The 27518-nt window shown below is 40.1% G+C and overlaps 2 protein-coding genes across 3 annotated transcripts in view; one reads left to right on the top strand and one right to left on the bottom strand.

Annotated features, from left to right (window-relative positions):
• Positions 1-11738, bottom strand: part of niban2a (niban apoptosis regulator 2a) — a 31729-nt gene extending 19991 nt beyond the window's left edge. The window contains exons 1-4 of the mRNA XM_012864166.3: positions 11511-11738; positions 3110-3240; positions 1619-1747; positions 1430-1535 (exon numbers count right to left, since the gene is read on the bottom strand). Coding sequence (XP_012719620.2) covers positions 1430-1535; positions 1619-1747; positions 3110-3240; positions 11511-11565 — 421 coding nt within the window. The 5' untranslated portion in view covers positions 11566-11738. The remainder of the gene's footprint in view (positions 1-1429; positions 1536-1618; positions 1748-3109; positions 3241-11510) is intronic.
• A 4244-nt stretch (positions 11739-15982) lies between these two features.
• The window catches only part of stxbp1a (syntaxin binding protein 1a), a 44374-nt gene continuing 32838 nt past the window's right edge, over positions 15983-27518 (top strand). For both annotated transcript variants that reach the window (XM_012864169.3, XM_012864167.3), the window contains exon 1: positions 15983-16090. In XM_012864169.3, coding sequence (XP_012719623.1) covers positions 16054-16090 — 37 coding nt within the window. In that variant the 5' untranslated portion in view covers positions 15983-16053. The remainder of the gene's footprint in view (positions 16091-27518) is intronic.

Genomic DNA, 27518 nt, shown 5'->3' with positions numbered 1-27518 from the left:
CAGGAGTTTACATCTACTCACCGTGGTCATGTATCATATCAATTTGGGAATCCTAATCATTACAGCTTTTTACCAAGGTGGAATGATGATAAAAACGGTTAAGAAAATTGCATTTGGAAAAATTTACAGCACAACCACACTATTTGGACCCAGCAACAGGCCTTTTTGTTAAATCTGTCTGGATGTTTGACCCATCTCCTCGACAGAACCACTGGAGCTTGTCAGGTTCCTGGCAGCGATCTGGCTTTAAAACACTCTATTTTCTAATTGGACTGAGGCCAGTGCTTTGGTAAAACCTTTGTAGAAGCTAAATGACCGTTGTCCTGTTGGAAAACCAAGTTGTGTTCAGTTCAGTTCACCAGAACTACCAACAGAGACCCACAGCCTGAAGCTGCCACCTCCGTGCCTCATAGTTGGTCCAGTGTTCCCAGGTTTAAAACTATTGTCCTGCCGGAACACCCAGTTATCGCCGGATTTCAACCATCTTGTGTTTGAAGCTGAAGAAAATTGGAGGTAGTGTTCCTTTTTTATTGCTCTAACCACCTGAACCCGTGGCAGTGAAACAGGACCGCATCAAGACGCTACCACCGCCGTGCTTTACAGTTGCTGCAATCTTCAAGCAGGTGTTGATAATAATCTTTACATTTTAAAATGTTGATTTACATCAATTCAATTCAGTTTTATTTATATAGCACCAATTAACAACACATGTCATCTCAAGGCGCTTTCCAAAGTCAAATTCAATCAAATCCTCCAGATTAGTCAGAAAGTTTCCTCTCTAAGGAAACCCAGTTGATTGCATCAAGTCTCTCCAAGCAGCATTCACTCCTCCTGAAAGAGCGTAGAGCCACATTGGACAGTCGTCTGCATTGTTGATGGCTTTGCAGCAATGCCTCATACTGAGCATGCATGAGGCGACAGTGGAGAGGAAAACTCCCCTTCTATGTAATGTTATAATAATAATAATAATAATAATAATACATTTTATTTCAAGCGCCTTTCAAAACGTTCAAGGACACTGTACAGGTAAAGACAATAAGTGGTAAAAGCAACACCGACATAATTAAAAGAAACAACACAAACTTCACACTGGAAAGTAACAGTTATTTACTGCATAAAATGTTTAAAAGCTTTTTACGCAATGATTCCAGTTTTCTTTGAGGTCAGACCCACTAATTAGTGTTTTAATGAAATAATCAAATGTAACAAGCACAAAAAATTGTTTTTGTTTTTGCATCCAAACATTTGGGCCATAACCTTTAACTTATTTATATTAAACAGAAATAAACAAAGAAAGCGGCTGTTTAATGAAATAATAATTTTTCTATGGTTGATGAGACGACAAATGGTGCCTTATCAGATTTTACTAATCGTACAATAGCTTTAAAACCTGTTTTTATCGTAGGTTTTTAACAGATAATTTTCCCACCTGGCAGGCTACTGCTCATCAGCTCCAAGTACTCCTCCATGGAGGTCAGGGCCTTGTAGCCGGCACAGTTAATGGAAAGCTTCGGCTGCAGCCGTTGTTCATGGGCCTGTAAAGCAAACGAGAGCAACGGACGGGTTTCACACCCCGGTTCTTCAGAACGAGCATCGATTTGCCGTGACGTTCACTCACCGCTTTGCTCTCAAAGAGTTCGATGGTGTAGGTGTTTGGCACAAACACAAAACGGCTCCTCCACTTCCGATTCTCCTCCAGGTACTGGAACAAACTCCCAGAGAAGATGGTGTGACCCGCCAGAGGGTCCTGGAGAGACACAAGCCAAACATCTTCAAACGTCCTACACTAAACCGACAATTTCTAATCCATTAAACTTTACCGTCACAAATTAGATGAATGAAATCATCTCTCTCTCTCTCTCTTTCAGTATTTTTCTGAACATACAATTTACAACATACTAATGAATACATGTTATACATCCGATAAAAAAAATGCTGAAAACATGAGGAAAATTAATTTTTTGGTCTAACGTATCAATTAAGATACACAGAAAGTCTGAAAGTCTGACATTTATTTATTTTTTAAAGCAACCATAAAGGATTTTCTTTTTTTTTAATTGTAAAGTTTCCTCACATTTACCTCTTATCAGGCTTTAAAGGGTTGACGTTTGAACAGGAATTTCCAAACAGTGATGGGAAGAGAGTTTGACCTAAAGGTGTTTACACTAGGATGTACGCCACCCCCCCCGTTTGTTTCCAGATTTCCTGTCTTGGATCAAATAATGCCCACTCAAGAGCGAGGGAGGATTTTTATGCTGTAAAACAGATTTGTTGCACATTCTTACTTTAAAGATTTCTGATTTTGATTTGATTTTCAGCTGCTAAGATATTTAAAAGGTATTTTCAGCGTCAATAGGATGAGACAGAAATAAATATTAAAGTAGAGAACAGCATTATTCTAGTGGATTAATCAGACAAGGTTTTATTTAACTGCGTCAAGTTTTGAAGATCTCAATCATAAAATTGAGCTGATAATTAGAAACAGAACAAAAAATATTTTTTTACATGCAAACAAGCAGCTGCCTGCAAAACAAGAGAGTCAGTTTCTTTGTTGACGTGTGAAATATGTTCCCGTATCCCTACAGTGATGGCTAAAAAAGCTCAATGTTCACTGTATTCATTAAAAACACACACACACACTAAATAACGTCCTGGATCAGCTCATTCATGCATAAAGTTAACAGAGACGCCTTCAAAGTAAAGTCTGAGAAATCTGGCAGCATTTCAACAACTAGCATGTATTCCTGAATTCCTTCTCATGTGTTCCTGAATTCCTTCTTAAGGTATTCAAAGTGGACTGTAGCAGTCCTGTAAACGTTCTGAATTTCAGTCAGATTAGATGAAGAGCATCCGTGAACATCTGTTTTTAGGTCTTGCCACAGATTACCAGTTCTATTTAGGAATGGACTTTGACTAGGCCAGTCTAGCACATTTAATCTGAACTTTTGGATCGCATGTTTTGTGTGTTTCTGCAGATTCTAGCAGCTTTCTCTCAACAATAACTTCCCAACTGGTCGCTCTTTCTTACAGGACCAGCTTGCATTTAGCTTTATGTTGTATTTATCCTGCAAACCTTGCAGCCGGTTGCATCTGCAGCGGTAAAACTTGCCTTTCGGTGCAGCAGCTGCGACTGCGTGCCGCCTCCTCCTTCCAGCTCTAAGCGGACGACGTTGAAGATAGCGACGGGGTATTGCTTCTTGAAGACCTCGTGGAACTTTTCTAACACTTCCGTGGTCCGAGCTGCAGGACGGAGGAACGGACAGGATCAGAAAACTCGTCACCACCATTGGCTAAAAATGTCTTTGTTTTACTGGTAAACGTTTTCTGTAACGTTAAAAAGGTCAAATGCAAAGGGAATGTTTCTAGAGGATGTGAATGTAGGCTGGTACCTTCAGGACATCAAGATTAAAAAAAAATGCAATTATTTACCAGTTAGCGCAGATTTTTGTTTACATTAAATATTAACTGGAAGCAATTAACCTGTGTTTTAGAAGGCAGTTTGAATATATTCCATTTATTTTGGCTCCTTACAACCACTATTGAGCATTTTTCTTACATATACAAGCACATTCTCACAAACACCTACAGGTGCTTGGATTCAGGTACTTACAGATTCACTTCTGTACAGAAAACCCCTATTAATATATCTTTAGCTGTCAATTTGTAAATCTTGTATTAAATACTGTATATGCTTCAGTGATGGTATCAATTGGTCATTGGTTGGTTGTTTGTACCTGTAATACTTTATCGGTTGGTTTTGCTGTTCTTTTTATATCTCTCTTTGCAGGTGTAGGAGCAGACTCAGTGGATGTTTTAATTACTCTCTTTTTCTTTCACCTTTTCTCCCTTTTGGCATGTTGTTTCATCTGTTTCTATCCTTTTTGCCTCTTCTATCTTCCTGCGTATGTGTCCATTTAACATGAAATAGTAATTCTTGTCATAATAACAAATTCTAATAAAGTTTCTTGCATGTATTGATCAAGCGGGGCACTATGGCGAAAGCAGTAAGGCTCTACTTGTGAAAGCAAAATCTGTTAGGCTCTCTTTGGCATTAAGACAACAATTCTTATTGCTATGTTACCAGACATTGATCGCAATAAAATTAAAATGTGTGAACCATCCCCTATTTCTCCAACTCCTCTGTTTATATTTTGTGAAACCAAAAGAATCTGATCTTAATCTCAGTTGAAACGCTATCATCTGCTCTCCTCTTGTCCTTGGCTGCCATAATCTAATGGAACAAAACTAAGCAATCTGCATACATGTGGAAATTAACAAATTTACATTTTTTTTTTATTTAGCAGTTAAAACCTGATGTGTTCAGAGGAGCTAGCTTGTCACGTCGTCCCTCATTCACACACAAAAAAAGTCAGATTGTGACAGTTTGGCGGATGTTCTGCAGCATCCCAGTAAAACCTTCTAGAGAACCTGCTGCACAGGATGAGTTGAGCTTTTCACTGCTGTAAACACGTCAGATCTGGACTCTGGTCTGTTTATGGAAGCATGGGGGCAGGAAGGAGGGAGTGCAGGAAGGAAAACGCTGACAGGACAGGATGGACACGGAGGGAGTGTGTAGGAGACGGGGGGACAGGGACAGGCTTATTAAAAACACCATGATTACAGAGGAATGAGATGGGAGGACGAGTCAGAGGACTAAAAAACAGAGAGGCAGCACGAACCGGTGAACGTGCTGCAAACGCTGCAGGAGAAAGATCCCCCAACCGACTTTGGGGGTTTGAAGCTCAAACGTCTTGCAGGAACTCTTTAACATCCATGTGGCGGAATCTTAGCCCACTCTGCTTTGCACAATCCTTTTATAATTCACTAGGAGGGTTTTCCCATAATAGCGCCTTGTTAAGGCTCATGCCACTGAATCTCAATTGGATTTGGGTCCGGTCTTTGACTAGGCCAATTTTAAGCCTTCATTTCGCTGTAAGAGAGTGTCAGAGGTGGAGCTGTTGGTGATTTGGATCAATGTCCGGCTGTTTGTTAGAAGTTAAGGTCAACACACGACATCACAGCATGCTTGTTTTAATGCCACACTTTCAAAAAGGTTCTGTTTTTATTTTCTTAGTCCACAGAATATTTCCCCAAAGGTCTTGTGGATCATCAAGATGTCTTTGGTAAACGTCAGAGGTGCTTTTTTGGGTTATTGTTTTGTGGTTTTGGCCCCAAGAACTCTCTCTTAGAGTACTTTAATTGGATCAATCATTCCTGGGAGTATTCCCTACTCCGTAAGAGTATTGCTGTTTTAAAAGGGATTGAAATTACTTTTCCAGACAGGGACAGCTGGTTTGGGTACCTTTTATCCTTTAATAAATAAAATCATCATTTAAAAACTGCCTTTTGTGTTTTGTCTCTTCAGAAGCTTGAAGGGTGAATTCTGCTCTCTGGCAGAAAACCCTCCTCAGTTCATGACTTTTAGCTCAGCTGTTCCTGGGTTTTGCAGTAGGACCGTGACCCAAAGCCCCACCAGACGGTCCAGCTCTGAATATCTGTTTAAAAAGCGCTCTAGTCCAAACCTGACGTTAGCGAACAGTAGGTCTGTGCGTAGAAATCGATACAAAGATTAGTATCGAAGTTTTTAAAAACTATTTAATATTGATATTCCGGCTTTCAATATCGATATACCTCCCAACCCCTAGGGGGCGTTATTACATCGCGCCATTACTGTTCACAGTGAGGAAGAGCAAGTGAGACGAATTTGCAGAATGACCAACAGGATTTTAGAAGCAACTTAGTCCCTAAAATCAGACGTTTGGGCACATTTTTGGTTTCTGTGATACATTAAATGCATTGAACCAAATGCACTTTATTTTCCTGCTAATATATCAGTGTTCAATAAATTTAACATAAATATAATATTTGGCTGGTTTTGTTGATTGAATAACTTTGAGCATTAATTTGAAAGTAATAAATATCGATATTGGCATCAAATCAAGTCAAGCTGAGCTATGTATTGAGAATTGAATCGGCTCATCCTAGATGATACCCAGCCCTGAGCGACAGGTTGGTTCTCATTGTGATCTTTGGGATGGGTTTATCATAGGCTCAGTTTGTCTCGTCGAAAACAAACCATAAAAAAGAAGCGCGATGACACAAAGGTTTTTCAGAGCACTTCTCATCTGTATTCTGATCTCCAAACACGCAAACATACCGGCACTTCAAACCAACTGTGGATATTTTGGTATTGGCCTCCGTGTCGTCCATACCAACTAAATTTTGCACTGCTTGATGCCGTTTGCTCCTAAATTATGCAGAAACTTTGTACTTTCCACCAGTCGTCCTGCTGGGCCAAAGTCAGCAGACTGATATGCTTTAAATAGGCTGCAGGGTGCATGGAAACAAAGATTAGAAAATGAGGGGAAAAAAAACAGACTTCTGCACCTGCCAGGCCTAAAACACAGAGATATTTCCTTTGTTGAGAGCTGGACGCTGACCCTGATATTCCTCCAACTGTTTTATTGTCGACGCATCGGCTATTAATTCAATAAAGACACCAGAAACAAACCGAACGCATCTCCTCACCAAGTTTTTAAATATTTTGGTGTTGTAAGGGAGAATAATGTGACGAAGAGACATGATGACTTCACTGTAATCCATACTGGGATTTTTTTTGGTATGTCAGGAAGTGTGAAGCGCTGCTGAGTAAGAAGGATTTCAAGCTGTTTTTTTTCTGTTATTTCCAGGATAAAGTGATTTTCTTCTCTGAGGTCAGACTGTGGTGAAGGCGAGGAGGAAACAGGTGGCCTATCTGATGTAATCCTGTTGTGCTTTACATCCCAGGAGGGCACCGCGTGCGTTTTTCTGCAGTTTAACATCCTTGAAGCGTTTCGTTTTACAGTTCAGGTTTTTCTTGCTGATAGGGTTGGTAATCCCAGTTCACACTGGAAACTGTTGACATATTATGGTCACCCACTGTTAAAGATTTGCATAACTAAGCTATCAGTCTCTAATCTCTTTTGCTGCGTCGCATCTGCATGCAGCAGAGAGAGACGACGGTGCAGAAGTCGTGAACCATCCATGTTTTTAATATTTCTTGAATTCCGATTATTATCTACTGCAGTTCGTTTCAAAAGTATCCTGCCACTTGAAACTTTTACACTTATTGCATATCATATGTCATGTGTGATATGTTTATAAATAAAAAGCCGCTGCTATAGCTACGAGCCACTAACATTTCCTTGTAGCAATACAACACGTCATTATGCATCTTTCTAAGACCTCTGAAGGTCTGGTGGCTGAAATCTTTCGTTTATTCTTCTTTACAAAATACCTCCAGCTCAGTCAGAATGGTTAAATCCCGCCACAGTTTGTCAAAAGGATTTCAGTCTGGACTTTGACTAGGCCATTCTGACCCTGCCATTGTGGGTCTAGCTGGAGATACAGCAAGATGTTGGCAAGTGACCGTAATCAGATGATTTAATGAATAAAAATCCGAATGTTCTGTCAGAACACTGACAACAAAGAACAATGGGGTTAGTGAGAGGAAGGAAACAGTATTTAAAAGTAAAATGTGATTTCTACAACGTGTTGAGACCTGTCTGTGGTTCGCTGAGGCTGCAAAGGAGTGAGAGAGAGCAAGACTTTCAGCAGATAACAGTAAGGCTGAACGGACCATAGCAAAGTAGCTCTGATTTACCCTTTTGAGCTTTCTACTTCTGCCTGTCCTGGAACATGCTGGATTTGGAAAAGTTGACAGCCTTTTTGGAAATGTTAGAGTGTACATAAGGATCTACGTTCTCTAGGAAACACACGAACAGAATGCAACTTTAGTGACGCTAAAGCTGGTTTAAAATGTGAACCCTGCAAGAATTTATTCTAATTTTCAAAATAGTAAAACCCTGTTTTACAGTATCTGCTCTTTTAATCAAGTGACACGAATCGTTGACTGTTAATTGTGAAAAATCTGATTTGAATGTGGTGGTTAGATCTTATATTCTGGAACTTTAACATAATCAGAATAAGCTGTATCGGCCAGGTTTGTGTGCACAAACAAGGAATTTGACTTTCTTTCTGTGCACTCACCACCTACAGAGGTTTAGTATAAATATATAAACTTCCGAGGAAAAAATAAGGGATAAAAGGAATAGTATGTACATGTATGTAAATGTAATCCCATTTATTCTATACAAACTTTTCATATAAAGCCAAATGAAAAAAGCCAATATTGGCAGGACAAAGCTTTACAAAAATGGTTGATTAAAAATGCTTTTAATTTTATTTCCGACACGCACCGTACGTCCTCAGCAGCAAGAAATGAATGAAAACGCATCAAAATTCACCTACAAATAACCCAAAATAGACCCTCTGAAACTTTGAGGAACTGTAGACCAAAACCACTTTGAAAGAACTGGACTAAATGTGGCTGCTGTCCAGCTCCATGCAGAGCGAACACCAGCTACAACGTCAGAGCAGACCACATAACAACAAACATGAAGCCAACGCGCTCACATCTGCTTTAAAGCAGGAGACGCCGTCTGCTGCTGCGTGGCGGAGATGGACGGGGAGAGGCTGCAGGCTTAACTCTGGGACATGTCTTTACCTGCAGCGCCTCATTATCCTCCCCCTCTGACTGCTGCACTCACACCTCAGCAAACACCGCGCTGCTCCAGGCCGGCCAGCAGATTATAACTGTTTCTTTAGCTGCAAAACTGCAAAAGCAAGTGGAAGGTAACCAGATTGCTTAAAAAAAATTATGTTTTTTTATTCACTCTAAATGTGTTTTCGGATTTTTTTCTGGACAATTTTACGCAAACCTTTATGTTACATTTAGGATGGAGCTTTGAGCTTCTCCAGATATCCCGGCATGGATATCAAGATGAGCTGTTTTTTTTCCACACATTCAGCTTTTTGACAAGCAATGGAGCGCTTCGCCCCAGAATTTGTTGTTAAAATGATTAAATGTAGCGTAGTTAAGCAGAAACATTTCACTGACAGCAGGAAGAGCTTAGATTAGGAGCCCTGGGGGAGAAAAGCATTCCCACAGCATGATGCTGCAACAGTCTCGTCTCAGGGTGGGTACGGTGTTTAAATGGTGAAGACGGAGGCCAAAAACATCCATCAGCCATTAAAAGCAGGTTCTCAATAAATTCTGATTCCTTTTTTTAACAAATGTTTTTATTTTTTTTACCTTGATGTTCTCTAGGGTCATAATTATGTTATCCCTGCAACCTCAGTAAAGAGATCTGAAGAAAATCTACGACTTTTATGGTCAATAATTGTTGCATTTAATTGCTAAATTAAAATAATTCATTAAATCTCTCCTTTTTTGTATTAGTATTGGTCATAAAACATGAGACAGTTGCATCTCTACTCATTAAAACTCGTTTTCCAGAGCTCGTCTCCACAATTTGAACTTGAACCAAACCCTTTTATTATTATTATTATTATCATTATTGATAATACAGGAGCCCCTAGCATGATAGGTCCACTACCATAAGTAAACATTTGATTCATCAACCAATCAGCGCGATATCAAAGATTTTTATTTGCCTTTGCTTTGAATTCGTCTCCAATGTTGCTTCAGGGAGGTATCGGGTTTGTTTAGGTGTTCGATTTAACGTTTTTCAAGCTGTCGTTCCAGCAGCAAAGACGCACATATTTGCTCCAGATCAGGTATCCGTGCACAGATGAACTCCACTAATATAACAAACATCCACTAAATATTTCTCAGGAGTCCAAATATCAGGCAGCCGAAAACAAATGACACCGCAGAGATCTCATGTCTAAAGTCTAACTAGCTAGAGCTGCAGGGTTCTTTAATCTTTTTAAAGTTAAGCTAAATCATAGCTAAATGTTTGGCATATAACAAAGGTATGACACATTTATAACAGAGCTGCAGGAATATATTACATATTATATTGAGATGTTTTGTTGGTATTTAATGAGACAAACCAACACAAAGCAGTGCATTACTGTGAATTGAAAGGAAAGGTAAATCTTCAACGATTCTTGACATTTTCTGAAAAACATGGAGTGAATTAGTAATCAGACCCCCTGTAGATACTTTGTTGGACCGCCTTTTATTCCAGCAACAGCTCAGAGTCTATTGGAGTTTGTCTCCGCCAGCTTTGCACGTCTAGAGAGAGAACGTTTTTGACCATTTTTCTTTGCATCCCATCTGATCGGGAACCGTTTGAAAAATCAATCGTCACGTCTTGCCACAGATTCTCTGTTGGCTTTAGATCTGGACTTTGACTAGACCATTCTAACCGATGAATACGCTCATGTTTCGGAGTCGTTGACCTGCTGGGAGGTGAACCTCCTGCCCAGTCTGACTCTTTTTGCAGCTTCTAACAGGTTTTCTCCATTCATCTTCCCATCAACTCTTACCATCCTATCTGTCTTGTCCCTGCGGAGGAGAAAACCTCTCCACCGCACGATGCCACCACCACCGCGTTCAGCAGTGTGGATGCCGTCCTCCCTGAATAGCACAAACATGGTTTTCTTTTTGTAGGCCTCCTATAAAAAGGTCAGATTCGGTGAAGCCAACACTCACAGTTGCCTTGTGAACAGATTTTCCCACCTGAGCAGTTGATCTCTGCAGCTTCTACCGAGTTAACACGGGTGTCTGGGCTGCTGCTCTTGTTAAAGCTCTTATTGTCCTGCCTGGCCAGTTTAGATCAGGCGTCAGACTCTAGTTCAAGAAGTCCAATATTCCTGCGATTTCTACATGTCTTCCTACCTGAATCAAATAATTGGGTCGTCTAATTGGGTCTGGCTGGGCTTTCATGTTGTCTTCCATTTAACAATCATGCGCTGCTCTGGGCTGGTCTGTCACGTTAAACCCCAATGAAAACACGGACGTTTGTGGTCGCAACGAGCTAAAATGAGGAAAAGCTTTAAATCTATGGATGAGGCGCAGCTGCAGGTTCCCGATGCTGCATCACAACAGACAAAGCCTCTTAACAGAGAGACACTTCACTTTTTCCAAAACTTACACAAGAGAGCGTTTCATTCAGCCACTTCACAAAGGCAACAACAAACAAAGGGAATGATTGAAATTCACCAACTCTTAGCTTCCTCCTGTCAGATCCCCCGGCAGGGAAACACAAACTGTCCTCCCACCTACACACGGACAGAGCCGGTGTAAAACCCCTCTAGTGATTACAGGGTTCAACCCCAAGGGTCCTGAAAGTGTCCCCGCTCCTCTTATGTGCTCTGCCTCCATGCTTTGCTGGAATAATGGCAGAGAGGAGAACATTTCTCAGTGGGAGGCTGCTCAGACTTAAATAACAGGCAGTGCCAAACTTAGACAGACACGTTCCCCCCTCTTTTGGAAACCTGCTTATTATCTCAGAGAAAAATAGCCCCGATTCGTTTGAACTCCTGAAATACAGAAAAGCAAAAGGATATTAACAGCACCGCCTCCCTTTTTTCTTTGTGGCATGAATCGTTCTATCTTATGAAAATCTCATGAATCAAATAAACAGCATGTATGAAAAGACACAGTCCAAGTCTGCCTGTTTTGAGGCCACTCAGTCTGCTGTAGCCTTGAAGCTCCTAACCTTCGATCATCTTCCGTCGGCTCTCATTCAGGTGAGAGGAAACCACGTTCCCCATGGTGACAGGAGGTCCTCAGCGCAGCTCAGCTGTAGTATCTCCCAGGTGAAACTCCAAAGCTCTGCGGGGGGATCTGCTCCAGTCTCCCACTCAGGCCGGTGCTGCTGTGGCTTCCTCTCCTGTTTCCTTCCAAATGAGCCCAGATAGGGAGGAAGGAGGAGGAGGAGGAGGTGAACACAGCTCTCCTTCACAGCAAAGCTGCAGGACACACCCTCTGGGAGTCATCACTGGTCCAACGTGTTTGTGGTAAAGGTGTGGCCTCCGGCAGGAGAGCCTGCAAGCAGGCATGCTTGAGGCGGGCCCCCGGTTTGTGTTTACTCGTTTGGTATTGTTGGAATCTGAGAAACGTTTCTGATGCGGTGGCTTTAAAACGTGTCTGCTTAGATTTATACGCCCTGACTTTAAGGTGCCACGTTTTTTCTTAACGCTGTGTTGAGGTTTCCCTTGGTGTGGTTACAAGAAACAGAAAGTATACCTGGTGCTGGGATCTCAGAGCAGGTTTCTGCTGCCCCCTTCTGGAAAAGTTCAAAACTACAGTAGAATTTTGACTTTCTGACGGAATGAATTAACGATAAGTCAGATAAAATAATATTTACCACAAAATTTGCATAAATGCTTAGATAAATAATTTTATGAAACTGGCATTCAGTATTGTGCTAAAGAACTCAAGTGCCAAAAAAAGCTAAAATTACTAAACATTTAGATTTTTGTTAACCTGTTCCACAAATTATGAGCATGCAATATTTTAATTAAACACATTAGATTCTATGTAGGGTTAGAAAGGGATGTGTTAATCCAAAACCAAAAAAAGGGGTCTTGTACATTCCCCATATTAAAAGATGATCACCCTGTTTGCAGATTATTTTGGGCTCAACTGAAGTAGAAAGTTGAACAGATTGGACAGCATGAGACTTTCTTTTAGTGATTAGCTCTGTCTTTGTATTTTAGCCATCATCACACCTGAAATATCCCCATTGTGGGACGACAAAGGAATTTCTTATCTTAAAAAGGATTGCTGTATTTAGTCAATTGTAACAAATGAATTAAAAGCAGATTTGGGAGCACCAAAGTTTGCATTAGAGTAAAAGTAATTGGGTTAATGTGTTCCTATTTACTATGAAATTAAAGAGAATGTAAAAACTGGCTAATCAGCCTGTAAGTTTTAAGAAAGTAGCCTTTAGATTTCAGAAAAGTAACCAGGATAGAAACCGTAAAGTTTTTTTTAAAAAAGGAGAGCGTCCTGGGAAAGTGAGTGCCTTTAAGGTTCAAAAGAGAGCATGCAGTACACTGAAGTACTCTGCTAGGTTCTTAAAAAGAGACCGGTAAGTTAAGTTCTCTTTAAATTCTAACAACATAGTCAGGTATTAATGTAAGTTTGATAAAGTACTGCATGAATTTCAGAGGGGCCCTCAGACGCTCTGGGAAGCTAAGCTGTAAGTTCAGAGAAAGGACCCAATAGATTCAGGAAAGACAACCTGTAATAACAGCGATGTAGCTGCAAGCTTCAGGAAAGTGGCCTGGAGGTTTCTTGTAGGTAACTGGAAAGCAATCAGAAAAGTTACAGGAAAGCCCTGAGTAAGTTACCCAGTAAGTTACGCAGAAAATCCTGCAGAAGAGACCCAGTAAGTTCTAGAAACTACCTTCAGATTTAGGTGAAGTAATCAAGGAATCACCTTTTAGGTTCCAGGTAAGATTGCAAGTTCCTGTAAGCATGGGGAAAGTAATCTGTACGTTTTAAGAAAGTAACCAGGCAAGGACCCTGCAAGCTCTGTAAAGTGGTGCTAATGTAACTTGTTGCTACACCAACTACAGCCGGTCCTCCTCCTGCTGCCTTGATCTTCTACCCACAGCTTTCTTTAAGAAAGTTTTACCTGTCATAGCGTCTGATTTAATAAACACGTCCCTTCTGTCAGGTGTTTTCCGCCAGTCCCTTAAAACAACAATTATTAAACCACTGCTGAAAAAGAACAAACTACTTCTGCAGAACGACTGGCCCATCTCAATCCTCTCCTTTATCAGTAAGATTATTGAAAAAGCTGTGCTTCAACATTTAAATAACTTCTTAACAATGTTACTTGTGGTTACTTACTGACCACAGTACAGAGACCGCCCTTGTCAAGGTGTTTAATGACATCCATATAAATGCAGACTGTGGAAGAACCACCGTGCTGGTTCTATTGGACCTCAGTGCAGCATTTGATACTGTTGAACACTCCACTCTATTAGAGCGCCTGGAAAACTAAATCCTACTTGTTTTTATTTCTTCCCGTTTAGACTATTGCAACAGTCTTTTTAACCGTTTAAAGAAATCCTCCTTGGCCCGTCTTCAGTCTGTGCAAAATGCTGCAGCAAGGCTGCTGGCTAACACTAATAGAAGGGTGCATATTACTCCTGTTCTGACCTCCATGCACTGGTTACCTGAGCACATTTTAAAAAATTTAGATTTTAACTTTCAGAGCAATCCATCTTTTGAAGCCTCTTTCTTCGTCAGGGACTTTAAGATCGTCGACTCAAATGTTGGTGGTGGTAACTCACACTCGTTTTAAAAATAATGGCGATTGTGCCTTTCAGGTAGTGACTTTGAGACTTTACGCTCTCCCGCTGTCTCTTAGCTGCACAGGAGCCATAATCTCTTTTAAGAAACATCTAAAGACATTTTATTTAGACAGGCATTTGCTTAAGTATGTTTTGTGTTTTTAAATTGTTTTGGCTCTTGTGAAGCATTTTGTGATATTGAAACCTGTGAAAGGTACTACAGAGATAAAATTTTACTTACTTACTCAATGAACAGGGACTTTTTTTTGTCAGTAGGTAATTTTACATCAGAGGTGACAAAAATCACATGAAGGGTTCCCCAAGGGTCCATCCTGGGTCCCCTCCTCTTCAGTATCTACATGCTCCCTCTAGCTCATATCATAAAAAACAACAACATCAGCTACCATAACTATGCAGACGACACACAGCTCTACATCACCATGTCACCAGGTGACTATGAACCAGTTCAGGCACTGAGTAAATGCCTAGAAGAAATCAATGCATGGAAATTTGGGTAATTTACTAGTGGAGTAATTATTTTGGCCTACTTTTTACTTCTAATCCTTACATTTTGAAAATAATGTCATTTACTTCTAATTTATTCAGCTTGTTTTCGTTCTGGCTCGTCAATAAAAAACAAAAACAAGACAAAAATATTCAGATCAATACCTGAACAGGATGATGTTGGTTGTGGTTGGAGGCAGTACTGCACCAAGTTGTTTACCAAACGCCCCAACAAAAACTTAAGAAGAAAACATAGAAAAACATTGAATTTTCAGAATTATTTGTTATTTTCCTTTTCTTTTTTTTTTTTTTAACCGCTAGGATTAATCAACAATTTTGACAACACTGTCTACAAGAGTAATTGTTATAAGAGGGTAATGCATTTATCTTCACATCCAGTTTTGTTCTTACTTCTGTTGCCTTCATCAATTCCTGCAGCTACGATTGGATGTTCATTTACATTCCAATTATAAGAATAAAAAGTTATTAATACTAATCTCTGAAGTTAGATTTTTTACACCAATACTTATAAGCAACCAGACATCAGATTTTCTGCTCCATGAAACCCATGTTGATGCTCAGTATTGCACCTATATGGACCTTTAATATATTTATATTATACTAAATGGTTGGTTTTCAATGGACATATATGTGGGAGAAACAGCCAATCCCAGTTGTTTTCAATATTAACAACAATAACATAATACTATACAATAACGTTATTACCTTAAGTAGTTTTATATCTGGCACTTTTATACTTTTCATTGAGTAAAAGGTTTGAGTTGATACTTCTACGTCTACAAGCAGTGTTTATAAACCCTGGTATCAATACTTCTACTTGAGTAATAGATGGGAATACATTTGACACCTCTGGAAGGTGATCTGAGAAAGTAGCCTGGGAGTTTTGGAAAGTGCTGGCCACATTCACCCAGCTGCACTCACCAACACGCACACATTCATACACAGACCATTAGGAATCAAACCCACAACCTAAGTTGTAAATTCTGGGAAAGCATCATGCAGGTTTCCTGGAAAGCTCAGTTTAATTTTACGTTTTCAGGAAAATTAATAAATTTGAGTATATAATCTGGAATTCAGTGATTTTGACTTCACTGGTACGAGCCATTTTTCTTCGTTTAACAATAAATGAGTCAAACCTTACTGAGAAACAATCAACTATGACCGGATGATGCTTAAAATGGGCATCTGCTCCTCCTTGTTCCACTGCCAGTCCAAACCTACAGTTTTTTTTTTTATCATCCTATCCCTTAGATCTGGTTGGTCTCGCAGTGAAACTGGGTAGCTGGGCTTCACGGTCACGAATGACGCGCCTCCCACCAATCAGGTGGAGGCTCGGTGCGCAGTGACGTGTCCGGCTGAAGGCTCCTCCGCTGCGGTGAGAGGAAAGGGGGAGAGACTCATCGCTCCGCGCAAACACTCGGCAGCATCATGGCACCTATCGGATTAAAGGCGGTGGTCGGAGAAAGTAAGAGCTTTTATCCTTTTTAAATGACGCGTTTTTTTTTAATGGCGATGGCGGCGCGGAAACATGCCGCCGCGCTTTAAACGAGCAGGATCTCAGAGCAGGCCGCGGCTGCATCTTCATGCTGGCGATGATGGTGATGGTGGTGGGGTGAAGGCGGTGCTGTTGATGCTTCCGTAGCCCAGATCTCCTGCGGAGGGTCGGCTGGTCTCCATGGGAGCCTGCGGGGCTGATGCGCATCCACTCCGCCACCATTTTCCAGCCCCCCACCCAGCGACGGGAGAAATACATTTTAGGTTCAACAATCCTGAAAGCTCGTTATCTCTATTAGCCGTGTAACCCAGCGCAGGGCTCATTTGTGAAAGGAGAGGATGAAAACCCTTCAGGCGAACATCATCCAAACACGCCCTGTTGCAGCCAATCAGCGTTTATATCAGAAATAAACTGCAGCGGCGTGCGCGCAGGCGGCCGAGCAGAAAATAACCTGCAGTGCGATGTGGGATTCAGGATATTTAATTATATATATATATATATATATATATATATATATATATATATATATATATATATATATATATATATATATATATATATATATATATATATAAATATGGAGGCTTCCCTGACTACAGCAAAGCCTCACCCCTCTGATGGAGCAGACATCGGCTGCGTAAAAACAGCCAAGCGCTCACACGGATGTGAGAAAACTGTTTGCTTTGTTCGTCCTCGGTGACGCATTGAAACGCAGAGGAGAAAGTTACGCGTTGAATCTGGTTTAAAGACCCGTTCCCGAGTCAGGGACTTGCGACTCCTCTGCGCTCCGGGGGTTTTTACGTTTAAACTCGACGGTGGATTCATGTGGATGATGGAGGCCTTGATATGGAGGCGCAGCTCGGTTCTGCTGCAGGGTCAGCCCGGTGCTAGCGGTGCTGGTAATGTGATGCAGGCCTGTGTAACACAGAGGTCGTTTAAAATCCAGACAGAAAAGGATTTGCTTCATGTGGTCCTGTGATCAGAGGCACTGTCAAGGAGGGGCAGAAAGGGGCAACGACCACCCCTAAAATTACCTTCATACAGTTGGAGCATTTATTTATCCATTTCCTTATTCAGATTATTAACTTCATGCGTTTTGTCCTTCCTAGTATCAGTTTTTTGTACAGTCGCTCACTCCTTGCCCCGCACTAAACACCAAGATGCCCTGATTCTCCACCTCTGTGCTCTGTTGGTGCTTTCCTGTTAAACCTGCTCTATCAAATATTTAGGCTTGTCTTTTACCCCTTGGTGGAAGATTTAAGTCCAAGATAGCACAGACCGTCTAAGGCAGGGGTGTCTAAAGTGTGGCCCTCCAGCACAGGTGGTGGATGCAGATGGAGACTTTTTATTCTTTAATGATTACAGACAAGTTATTTCTAATATATTTATTAAAATAGGATAAATACAGCAAGCATTTTCAAACAGAGACTGAGCAAAATCCTGCTTTGATTGCTGAAAAATGGACAAATTCTGTTACATATTTTGTCACTCAAAATAACCTGCAAACTGAATGATCAACGTGTGAAACGGCAAATATGCCGTATCACTATAATGATTTACACATCCCTATCCAACTGGCTAACTTGTCAAATTAAAGTATTGCATGCTCTTTTTTTGTCAAGCAGTATCGTTTTGGGGTAGTTTTGTTAGTTTTTTAAATTATTTGTTTTGGCCCTTGAGTACTTTTGACTTGACAATTTTGGCACGTGTGATAAAAAGTTTTGACACCCCTGATCTAAGGAGTCTAAATCAGAATTGGGTCCAATCAAAAACTGGTATTAGCCAGGAAAGGTCTGATTGGTACATCATTTGATCTCATTTCTTTAATTATTGAGGTATACTTTATGGCTCATTGATTGTGCCATGGTTTATTTGAGGAGTACGTTTTATACTCCTTTAGTTTGGGAAAATAATTTAAATCCATGGCCTTAAATTTCTAATACATCAATTTTGATAAAATAGATAAATAAATCATGGTTATATTTTGAAAAGGTTAGTTTGTTTGATTAAAAACATTTCATTCACTATTTTTTTCTTATATCAGACATACTATATTATATATATATATATATATATATATATATATATATATATATATATATATATATATATATATATATATATATATAAAAAGAAGAAAAATCTTGTATTCTAAAGATCATTGACACTAGATTTTACAGGAGTTAAAGAATCCCATCTCCCATCATATCAAATGAGATAATTTCTGCTGACACATGTAAACCACTTGGCTGTTTGCTGAGGAGGTTCAAGTGCCCCCCCAGTATGAATCAAATATTAAGTTGTTAACATACTTTTTAGTATGCTGTGGTGAGTTAACCAAATTTTCATCACCTGACCCCATCTAGCCACCAATTAAGGAAAAAAACATGCTGAAAACACCTTTGCACATATTCAGGTAATCGACTGGGTTTCACTTTTCACAAAAACACTTCCTGTATTTGTCTGTTGGTAAAAGTGATGGATGCCTGCAATTGGGAAATCAAGTCAGACAATTTTCCTATAATATTGGTGGTCTGCAGAAAAATACACATTTCCCCCCATTTTAAATAAATCCATCGACACAAAGAGCTCAAACCGTTTTTGGTCCGTAAACAAACGATTACGTTCATCCTCTTTTTGTCAGGTTAGGGACCTATGTTTAAATGGAAACATGGGAATAATCTTGTAATCCGGATTCAAACTATCTCTAACACAGAACCAAAAGCTCGTTTTTAATGTTTATTTTGTATGACTCAATGTTTAGGAGAAAAGAAAAATCTGAATCAGAACTGAAATCGGGGCAACCAAACCTCATCGGTAATACAGGTCAGCCAGGCAGAACCTGATTGGTGCATCTCTAGCTCTGTTTCCTGTTCTCATGCGAGACGATTACTGTGCGTTGCAGTCCCTGAAAACGAGAAATCAGATTCATTAAAAATATAAATCTACATTTCAAACCTTAGAGGAATTCTGTCTTATCCATGCATCTTTAGACGTCTTCCTCCTTGCATGTGACATTGATTATGATATGTAGTTAATATAAAGAAAAAAGACATTTGTAATCGCTCAGAGTGTGCTTTCCAGAAACTGGTATGGGCCAGGGAATTAAAATTAACTAAGGTCATCTCTAGTTTTTATGGCTCATGGTGCATGGTTCTAACCCAGACTTTCAATCCAACTTGCTCCATTTTTTCCTAGAGTGTCAAACATGCTGTATATATATATTGTATATTTTGCCGAAAGCATTGAAATCTCTTGAGTTGAACAAAGAAATTATCTTTTGGGTGGATTCTCATAAAAATCTACCGTCCAGCAACGCTCCACCTTACTACTGTACGATCGTTAATTATTTAAGCGTGGTTGCTGCCAATTACATAACCGGGTTTTTAAAAGAGAAAGCAGGCCAGATGGAGGCTCTGAGCGCAGAGTGAACCATCTCTACCAGGACTGTGTAAACATTGCCTTTTCCCCTGGAGGCAACAGCGGCGTGGACACAGGAGGCAACACCTTCACTCTGTGTGGCGGAGGTGGAGCTGGATTGGTGGAGGCAGACGGTGGGTGAGGAGGGGGGGGGGGACTCCATCATGGTTCCTGCTGCAGCAGGGATGAAGGAAGGAGGAAGAGGAGGAGGAGGAAGGGGGGATGGGCAGCAGGCTGAGGCCCATCCTCCCTGTGTTTTATTGCTGGATGTGAGCAGGAGAGGGAAAGAAGGGTGTATGATGACGGTCAGGGATCTGAGCTTGTCAATATTTACTAACACTTCTCTTAATTAGACTTAAAACCGCGATCTGCATTAATCATGAGGATGTTTGATGCACCCAGGGCATCAAACATCCTCATGGACACAGGAGGCTACACCTTCACTCTGCATTCAATGTCATGCTAAACCAAGCATTGGCCATTTTGGGTAAAAAATAATTGAAAACAGAAGAGCAATTATTCTTACTGATACTAAAATGTTTCAACAATTTTGTTATTTAAAAAAAAAATGTTATTCATGATATCTTTATTACTCACAGCTTAGAGAAGTAAAACAGTTGCCTTATAGAAGGTGATAGTGGCGCTTTGGTAGTTTCTACACTATGTGCCATTTTCTCCTGACAAGAAATATTACAAATAGCCAAATTCGTCCTTGTAAGTGAGACTCAGCGCACTGAGCAGCGGAGCAGCAGCTGAACAGCAGTGTGCAGCAAAAGGCAGGGGAGGAAGTGTCAGAATCACAAGGTATCATTACTGTAATCATTAATATACATATGTTGTTATTTCTGCAGTAGTGGGAATAATTGTTTTAAATAGAAGCAGTAAGAGCATGTGTATATTTTTGTTATTTAACATTTAAATACAATATTATGGCATTTTTTTTATCATATCATAAAGACCCACCAATTTCCCAACTTTCTTACATTTAACTTATTGATTGCTATGAGATTTATTCTGTTTTAAATTCAACATTGATCCATAACTTAAATTACGAGCGGTCAGCATGTGTACTTTAATTACTTTTTGTATTGTCAGTTTCTATTTTTATATGAATATCATCTTTTCATCCCAAAATTAGAGATGCACAAATCTGGCTTTTCTTGGTTGATACCGATTTCCATTTCTTACTATCATTTTTTTTTTTTTTTTTTTTTTTTTGTGAATTTTCCAAATGCTGCACCTTTTTTGATAATAGTAGTTTTGTATCCAACAGAAATTGTTTATGAGGTTATCCACCATCACATTAAAGCATGAGTGCCAAAGATAGATTCAATGTCTTCCATTTAAGCTTGAAAAAGTGCATCAAGGGACCTGCTATTAGTAGACACATTTATATAATAGAAATTGTGGGAGTTTGTAGTTTTTACACAATTAATAAACAAGAAGGCCTAATAGGTTTGTCAGTAAATGACCAACCAATCAATTAGCTAAGCCGGTTAAGGACTTCAATATCAGCCTGGATAAAACACCCGACCTCATATGGTCAAGAACATGTAGCCGTTAAAGTATGAAAAACTTATTGTGATGTGACAGACATGATTTAAATAAAGGGCAAATCTAACTGCAAAAATGAAAGATCTTTTAATCTGGAGCGTGCTGGTTACTCCCCACATGCTGAAGACTGGTTCAAGCTTTTGTTTAGCTCTGTCGCTATGATCTTATCAAAGGACTAGAGGCAGCTGTACTAATTAGTAAATCAGAACAAATGTGCAACAAAAATAACAGGTGGCTATGGCTGGTTAGCTTTAAAAGCCAGCCTAGGGCACAACCTAGGGCTATTGTTTCTAAAAAATAATGTTAAAGTTACTTAAAAATGTACTTTAACCAATATGTTTCTTTGCAACAAAGGCATCCGATTGCACATCTTGTATTATATTTAATCAGGTAACTTTAAACTGTGGACATTGGGCACAGAGGTGATGCAAGGCCCCCAAATTTGGAGGCCTCATGTCCTCGAGGTGGCAGTCCCGGGTTTGAATCCCAGCTCGTGGACCTTTGCATCTTTCTCAACCCCATTTCCTGTCAGTCCACTGTCAAATAAAGATTTTTAGTGCCACAGAAAATAAAAGAGAAAGAGGATATTTATGGAAAGATCCAAACAATGTTGCTGCCATTGATCATGTCAAGCAAACAACCATATAGGAAATACTGTAGCAACAATGACTCTGCAGTTGTTGCGTTTATCACATGGACAAGAGACTGAGTACAGAGAGCTGGATGACCACTTCATGGGCATGGTGGGGAAAAAAATAATAATCTCATCTTGAAAGGTGAACAAGAGAAAGGAAAGGATAGATGAAACAGTAGTTTTATTCTGATTGACCACTTTGGCTCTCTGATGGAACCATTTCCTTCCAAGGTGTCTAAAAATGCTGCCTCGAGAAATATCCCTCTGAATCTGACCAAATTGAAAAGCCAAAACGGTAAACACATTACAACATAATGACATTTTTTAAATAATCTTTCAAATAAACTATCCCATGAGTAGCTTAATATTTCTTGCAAGATCCTAACAGGTCATAGCTAACTAGCTAGCTAGCTAGCTAGCTATCTTTACTGCAATGCTAACTAGCTTACCATTAAAGTCATCCTAGGGAGGAACTCTGTTCTGCCTAAAACAACTTTAGTCTGCCAAATAAAATGTAAATATTTCTTAAAAGATCCTAATAATGGGTCGCTCATCACCTACAAAAAATAGTAAGTTAGACATAGTCACCACAAAACATAACTAAATTCCCATTACCAAAAAAAGAAGGCTCAAATAGCTTCTCCTCTTAAATAATTTTAATCTTTCACATGAACATGTCAACAATGTATTTATAACAGACTATAACATTAACTTCATAAAAAAAAAAACAAAAAAAAAAAACATAGCTAACCAAGAAAAAAATAGCCAACTAGCTAACACTTAGCTAGCTGGCTAAGTGTTAAATTATTATATATATATATTATAGTTTTCTATACAATTAATATGTCTTCACTGTCTTTTACAAGATTTAAACACTGGCTCTGCTGTACACCACAACGTTAACTGTGGTTCTAATAGCTACAAAATATAGCTAATCACTCGCAAATCAAAATATCTATTCAGGTACTTACAATAGCTATGTTTACATGCATAATATTTCATGATCGGATTAAATTGTAGTCGGATTAAAAAAAAAAAAAAAATCGGATTGGACTATTTATATGGGGAGATAAGCTATGAATCCAATCATGATGGGCGTTGTTAGTCTTCTGAGCGCTCAGGCTGGACTTGTACCAGGTTCTAATTACGAGTGAAATGTTACTGAATAAAAAACTATTTGAGCTCTTTTAATGTTCCGAATAGAAAGGTTGTATCGAGACAGTTTTTTCTGCCCGTCTATTTCTGCCAGACAAAGTGGAAATAAACCACGTTTACGTCGGGCGCACATGCGCACTCAGTTCAGTTTGCCACAGTCAGAATAACTTTATCCCGACAAGCGTTTACATGCATCCCGATCAGATCATCAGTCGGCGTAATAAACCATCCCTCTCATTCGGAATACTATTTCGTTCTGTCCGTCCGTCCGTCCGTCTTCTTCCGCTTATCCGGGGTCGGGTCGCGGGGGTAGCAGCTTCAGTAGGGAGGCCCAGACGTCCCTCTCCCCAGCCACTTGGGCCAGCTCCTCAGGAGGAATCCCAAGGCGTTCCCAGGCCAGCCGGGAGACATAGTCCCTCCAGCGTGTCCTGGGTCTTCCCCTGGGTCTCCTCCCGGTGGGACGTGCCCGGAACACCTCACCAGGGAGGCGTCCAGGAGGCATCCTGACCAGATGCCCGAGCCACCTCAACTGGCTCCTCTCGACGTGGAGGAGCAGCGGCTCTACTCTGAGTCCTCCCCGGATGACTGAGCTCCTCACCCTATCTCTAAGGGAGAGCCCAGACACACTACGGAGAAAACTCATTTCAGCCGCTTGTATCCGGGATCTCGTTCTTTCGGTCACGACCCAAAGCTCGTGACCATAGATGAGGGTAGGAACGTAGATCGACCGGTAAATCGAGAGCTTCGCCTTTTGGCTCAGCTCTCTCTTCACCACAACGGATCGGTACAGCGCCCGCTTCACAGCAGACGCTGCACCAATCCGCCTGTCCATCTCCCGCTCCATCCTCCCCTCATTTGTGAACAAGACCCCAAGATACTTGAACTCCTCCACTAGGGGCAGGACATCCTCCCCAACCCGGAGAAGGCACTCTACCCTTTTCCGGTTCAAGACCATGGTCTCGGATTTGGAGGTACTGATTTTCATCCCGGCCGCTTCGCACTCGGCTGCGAACCGCTCCAGTGAGAGCTGTAGATCACGCCCTGATGAAGCCAATAGGACCACGTCATCCGCGAATAGCAGAGACGCAATCCTGAGGCCACCAAAACGGATCCCCTCAACACCTTGGCTGCGCCTAGAAATTCTGTCCATAAAAGTTATGAACAGAATCGGTGACAAAGGGCAGCCTTGGCGGAGTCCAACTCTCACCGGAAACGAGTCCGACTTACTGCCGGCAATGCGGACCAGACTCTGACACCGGTCGTACAGAGACCTGACAGCCCTTATTAAAGGGCCCGGTACGCCATACTCCCGGAGTACCCCCCACAGGATCCCCCGGGGGACACGGTCGAATGCCTTCTCCAGATCCACAAAACACATGTAGACTGGTTGGGCAAACTCCCATGCCCCCTCAAGAATCCTGCTGAGGGTATAGAGCTGGTCCAGTGTTCCACGGCCAGGACGAAAACCACACTGCTCTTCCTGAATCCGAGATTCGACTATCCGACGGACCCTCCTTTCCAGAACCCCTGAATAGACCTTACCAGGGAGGCTTACTATTTCGTTCTGGTTGAGCTTAATCTGATCGCAATATTCCCATTGCTGTGATCACACAACGCATTTTTATTCCGATCGGCCGTTTATTCCGATTACTTTTGTCCATGTAAGCGTAGCTTTTAAGAGGTATAAACAAGCACAGCAGAGTACAGTCATTGATCAGTCACATTCCTTGTTTCCGCCCAACAAAATAAAATAAATCACCCCAATGTCCTCAAATTACCTATCTGGCCTACTACCAGCTTTCTTTGACACTAATACTGCGTTACGTTTACTATCGCGTGGAGATAGATATACTGCAAAACAAGGCTGAAATCCTTAAATTACACCTGAAAACATACATAGTCGGTACAGATTAAGCTCAACCTTACATCATAGTAAATAAAGGCCTGAAAGCAGAGTTTAGGGAAACAGTCATCCTTAGATTTCGTCCTTACTTTAACCCCGGCTAATATTCTCTCTTTAGCTCCGTGTTTTCTTCACTGTCAAACTGAATCGATTCAGTTTGCCTTAGGATGTTCTTAGGACGCAGGCGAGAGAGTGAAATTATATGATATGTATTTGAATAAATGGATGTAGGAACGTGAAACACAAAAAGGTGTAGCTGCACACAAGCCATCCGCTGACCTTGGAAGCATCGCTAAAACCGGAGCAGCACACCCTCATCTGGCTCCAGTGTTTGACGCAGTGCCTGCAGCCCTCTCTAAAACACAAACATAGCGAATATGCTGCACAATCACAAATAAGTCCACGCCAGAATGTCATGTCTCTGTGGCTGCAGAGCACGGAGAGCTCTGATTTATGTTGAATCCACCTCGTCTCCCATTGATGAATATTGCTTCGTCAGAGCTGGAAGATATCGCCATCCTGCTCTACCCATCCTCCCGTTTCTCTCACGCTCTCCCGCATAGAAAGGAGACACATTTAACCCAGTACTACAGACATAGCCACACATGAAAGACCACTGCAGAGTCAGAGCCAAGAAAACAGAGAAAAGGGAACATGACATGGCAGCGTTGTGTCGAGGATTTAAAGGTACAGTGGGAGGATTCAGCTGTTTTGAGTTCAGCGTTATATAAAGTTGTAAGGAGATTACGTCATCAAGCTGAACTGCTTATTTTTGTCTCACTTATGCATATATGCTAAGAATAGGTAATTACATGACTTTAAATAAAACAGGCGCTTTAAAGGCCATGCTACTGCTTCATTTAGATATCTTCACTGGTCCTTCGCAGAATGACCAAAAGGCTACATTCTTCAAGATATGTGTCGCCGAGAAGTGTTGACCTAAACCTCACCAACTGTTTTTGGGCCTAAATTTGAATTAACGGTGGCTTAGAGTAAAAACCTAAAAAGAAAACTTGAAAAAAAAAAAAAAAGGTAAGGTAGATGCATTAAAAACAACAGTCGTGGTTGTGTAATTGCCTATAACAAAGTCATTTCATTGCCTAAACCTAAATGTAGTTTTGGTGCTTGAACATAAATAAAAATAAATAAATAAAAAAATAATGGGGAAAAAGGGAAAAATCAATTTAAAACGAATGGAAAAATATAACAATTGTTAATATTAATAAAAAAAAAATTAAAATAATAAAATTAATTCTGAAAGAAAGAGATTAAACCAGAATGATTCCCTCATCTTAACAAGGTTGTAATAAAGTATGGTCCCTTTTGAATCCAAACTAGGTTATATTTTTGCTCTAACCTCATTAATAAGTTTATGTTCTAAACTTGAACTTAAAACAGTCTCTAAGTCAAACTGAAAAAAAAAAAACGAATTAATAAAACATTGTAACTAAAGTTACAAGTATGTGTTCTATATTCAAACCAAATTACCCAAAGATGCCCGTTTTGGTACGATCTAAACCTAAAGAAAAATAATCAGGAGTGGAAAAAATAACAACAATATTATTAATAATACAAAAGAATCACAGAATAAAATATAGTTTCATTCAAACATTTAAAAATACAGATGTATTAAACTTGCATCCATTACTAATCCAAACTAGCCTTATTCATCCAAACTTTTTTTTCTGTCCTAAAACTCAACTAGGAGGGATTGAAAGCGAAGCATCAATGACTAAAGTGAATAAATTAGTGAATGAAAGCTAGAAGTAGAAGGTTTCCACATTTAAACCAAATAATAAACCTAACCATACATGTTTAATACCCAAGCTTAAAAAGCCGCTAAACGGCATCCATTTAAGATTATTCAGACTCCCCCTGTACCATTAAAATTAAAGTTTCATTTCTACGTTGTTGTTTTTTTTTTTATATGGATGGCACTGAGAATGATACAACTGATCAGTGGTAATCCCAAAAACACGCCCCGAAAAGTGGCCGTTGCAAAATTCTGGTCTGCGACTCCGTTTAATTAAGCGACAAAAAAAATACACATTCTTGAATTTTCCATTTTTCAGCGTAGTACGGTCAGGTATGTCTTGGCAGGTTCTATATATCTATATATATATATATATATATATATATATATATATATATATATATATATATATATATATATATATATATATATATATATATATATATATACACACACACACACAAATGATTTATAATGAAATTCTTTACAAATTCATTGTTGAGGTAGCAGCAGTATTATTAGGGTTTTAATAACAGACGTGAGTCCCGTCTTGCTTTTCCGTACCATTAACTGCCTGTTTCTTTAAAAAGTAGACCGTCAGATTCTCTCAGGAGTGATGCAGTGATGAAGCTAAGATCCAAATAAAAAAAAGTGGGTCATGCGTTCAAGGGGGAAAGTCCTTGAAGGAGGACAACCGCAGAGTAAAGGGAGAAACTGTCCGCTCATCACTGCTGCATCATGTGGGGAGTCGTGATGTCATAAACAGGAGCCAATCGCTGCTTCCTGGTGAGGCTGAATGCTATTAGGCAGGGAAAAGGGAAACTTCCCCTTGAAATTGACTTTAATATTTCATAATTCAGAACTAAAGCCACTCGCTTATACTGGTCCCTGCAAAGCAAATCTGTCAGGGTCATAGAAATATAATTATAATTTGGATAATTGGGAAATGTATCTTCAGTAGTGACTACACTTAAAGATT

The sequence above is a fragment of the Fundulus heteroclitus genome, chromosome 8 (genome assembly GCF_011125445.2).
Source record: "Fundulus heteroclitus isolate FHET01 chromosome 8, MU-UCD_Fhet_4.1, whole genome shotgun sequence".
Taxonomy (NCBI): domain Eukaryota; kingdom Metazoa; phylum Chordata; class Actinopteri; order Cyprinodontiformes; family Fundulidae; genus Fundulus; species Fundulus heteroclitus.
Note: the sequence above shows the minus strand (reverse complement) of the source record. Positions and strands in the feature narration are given on the sequence as shown.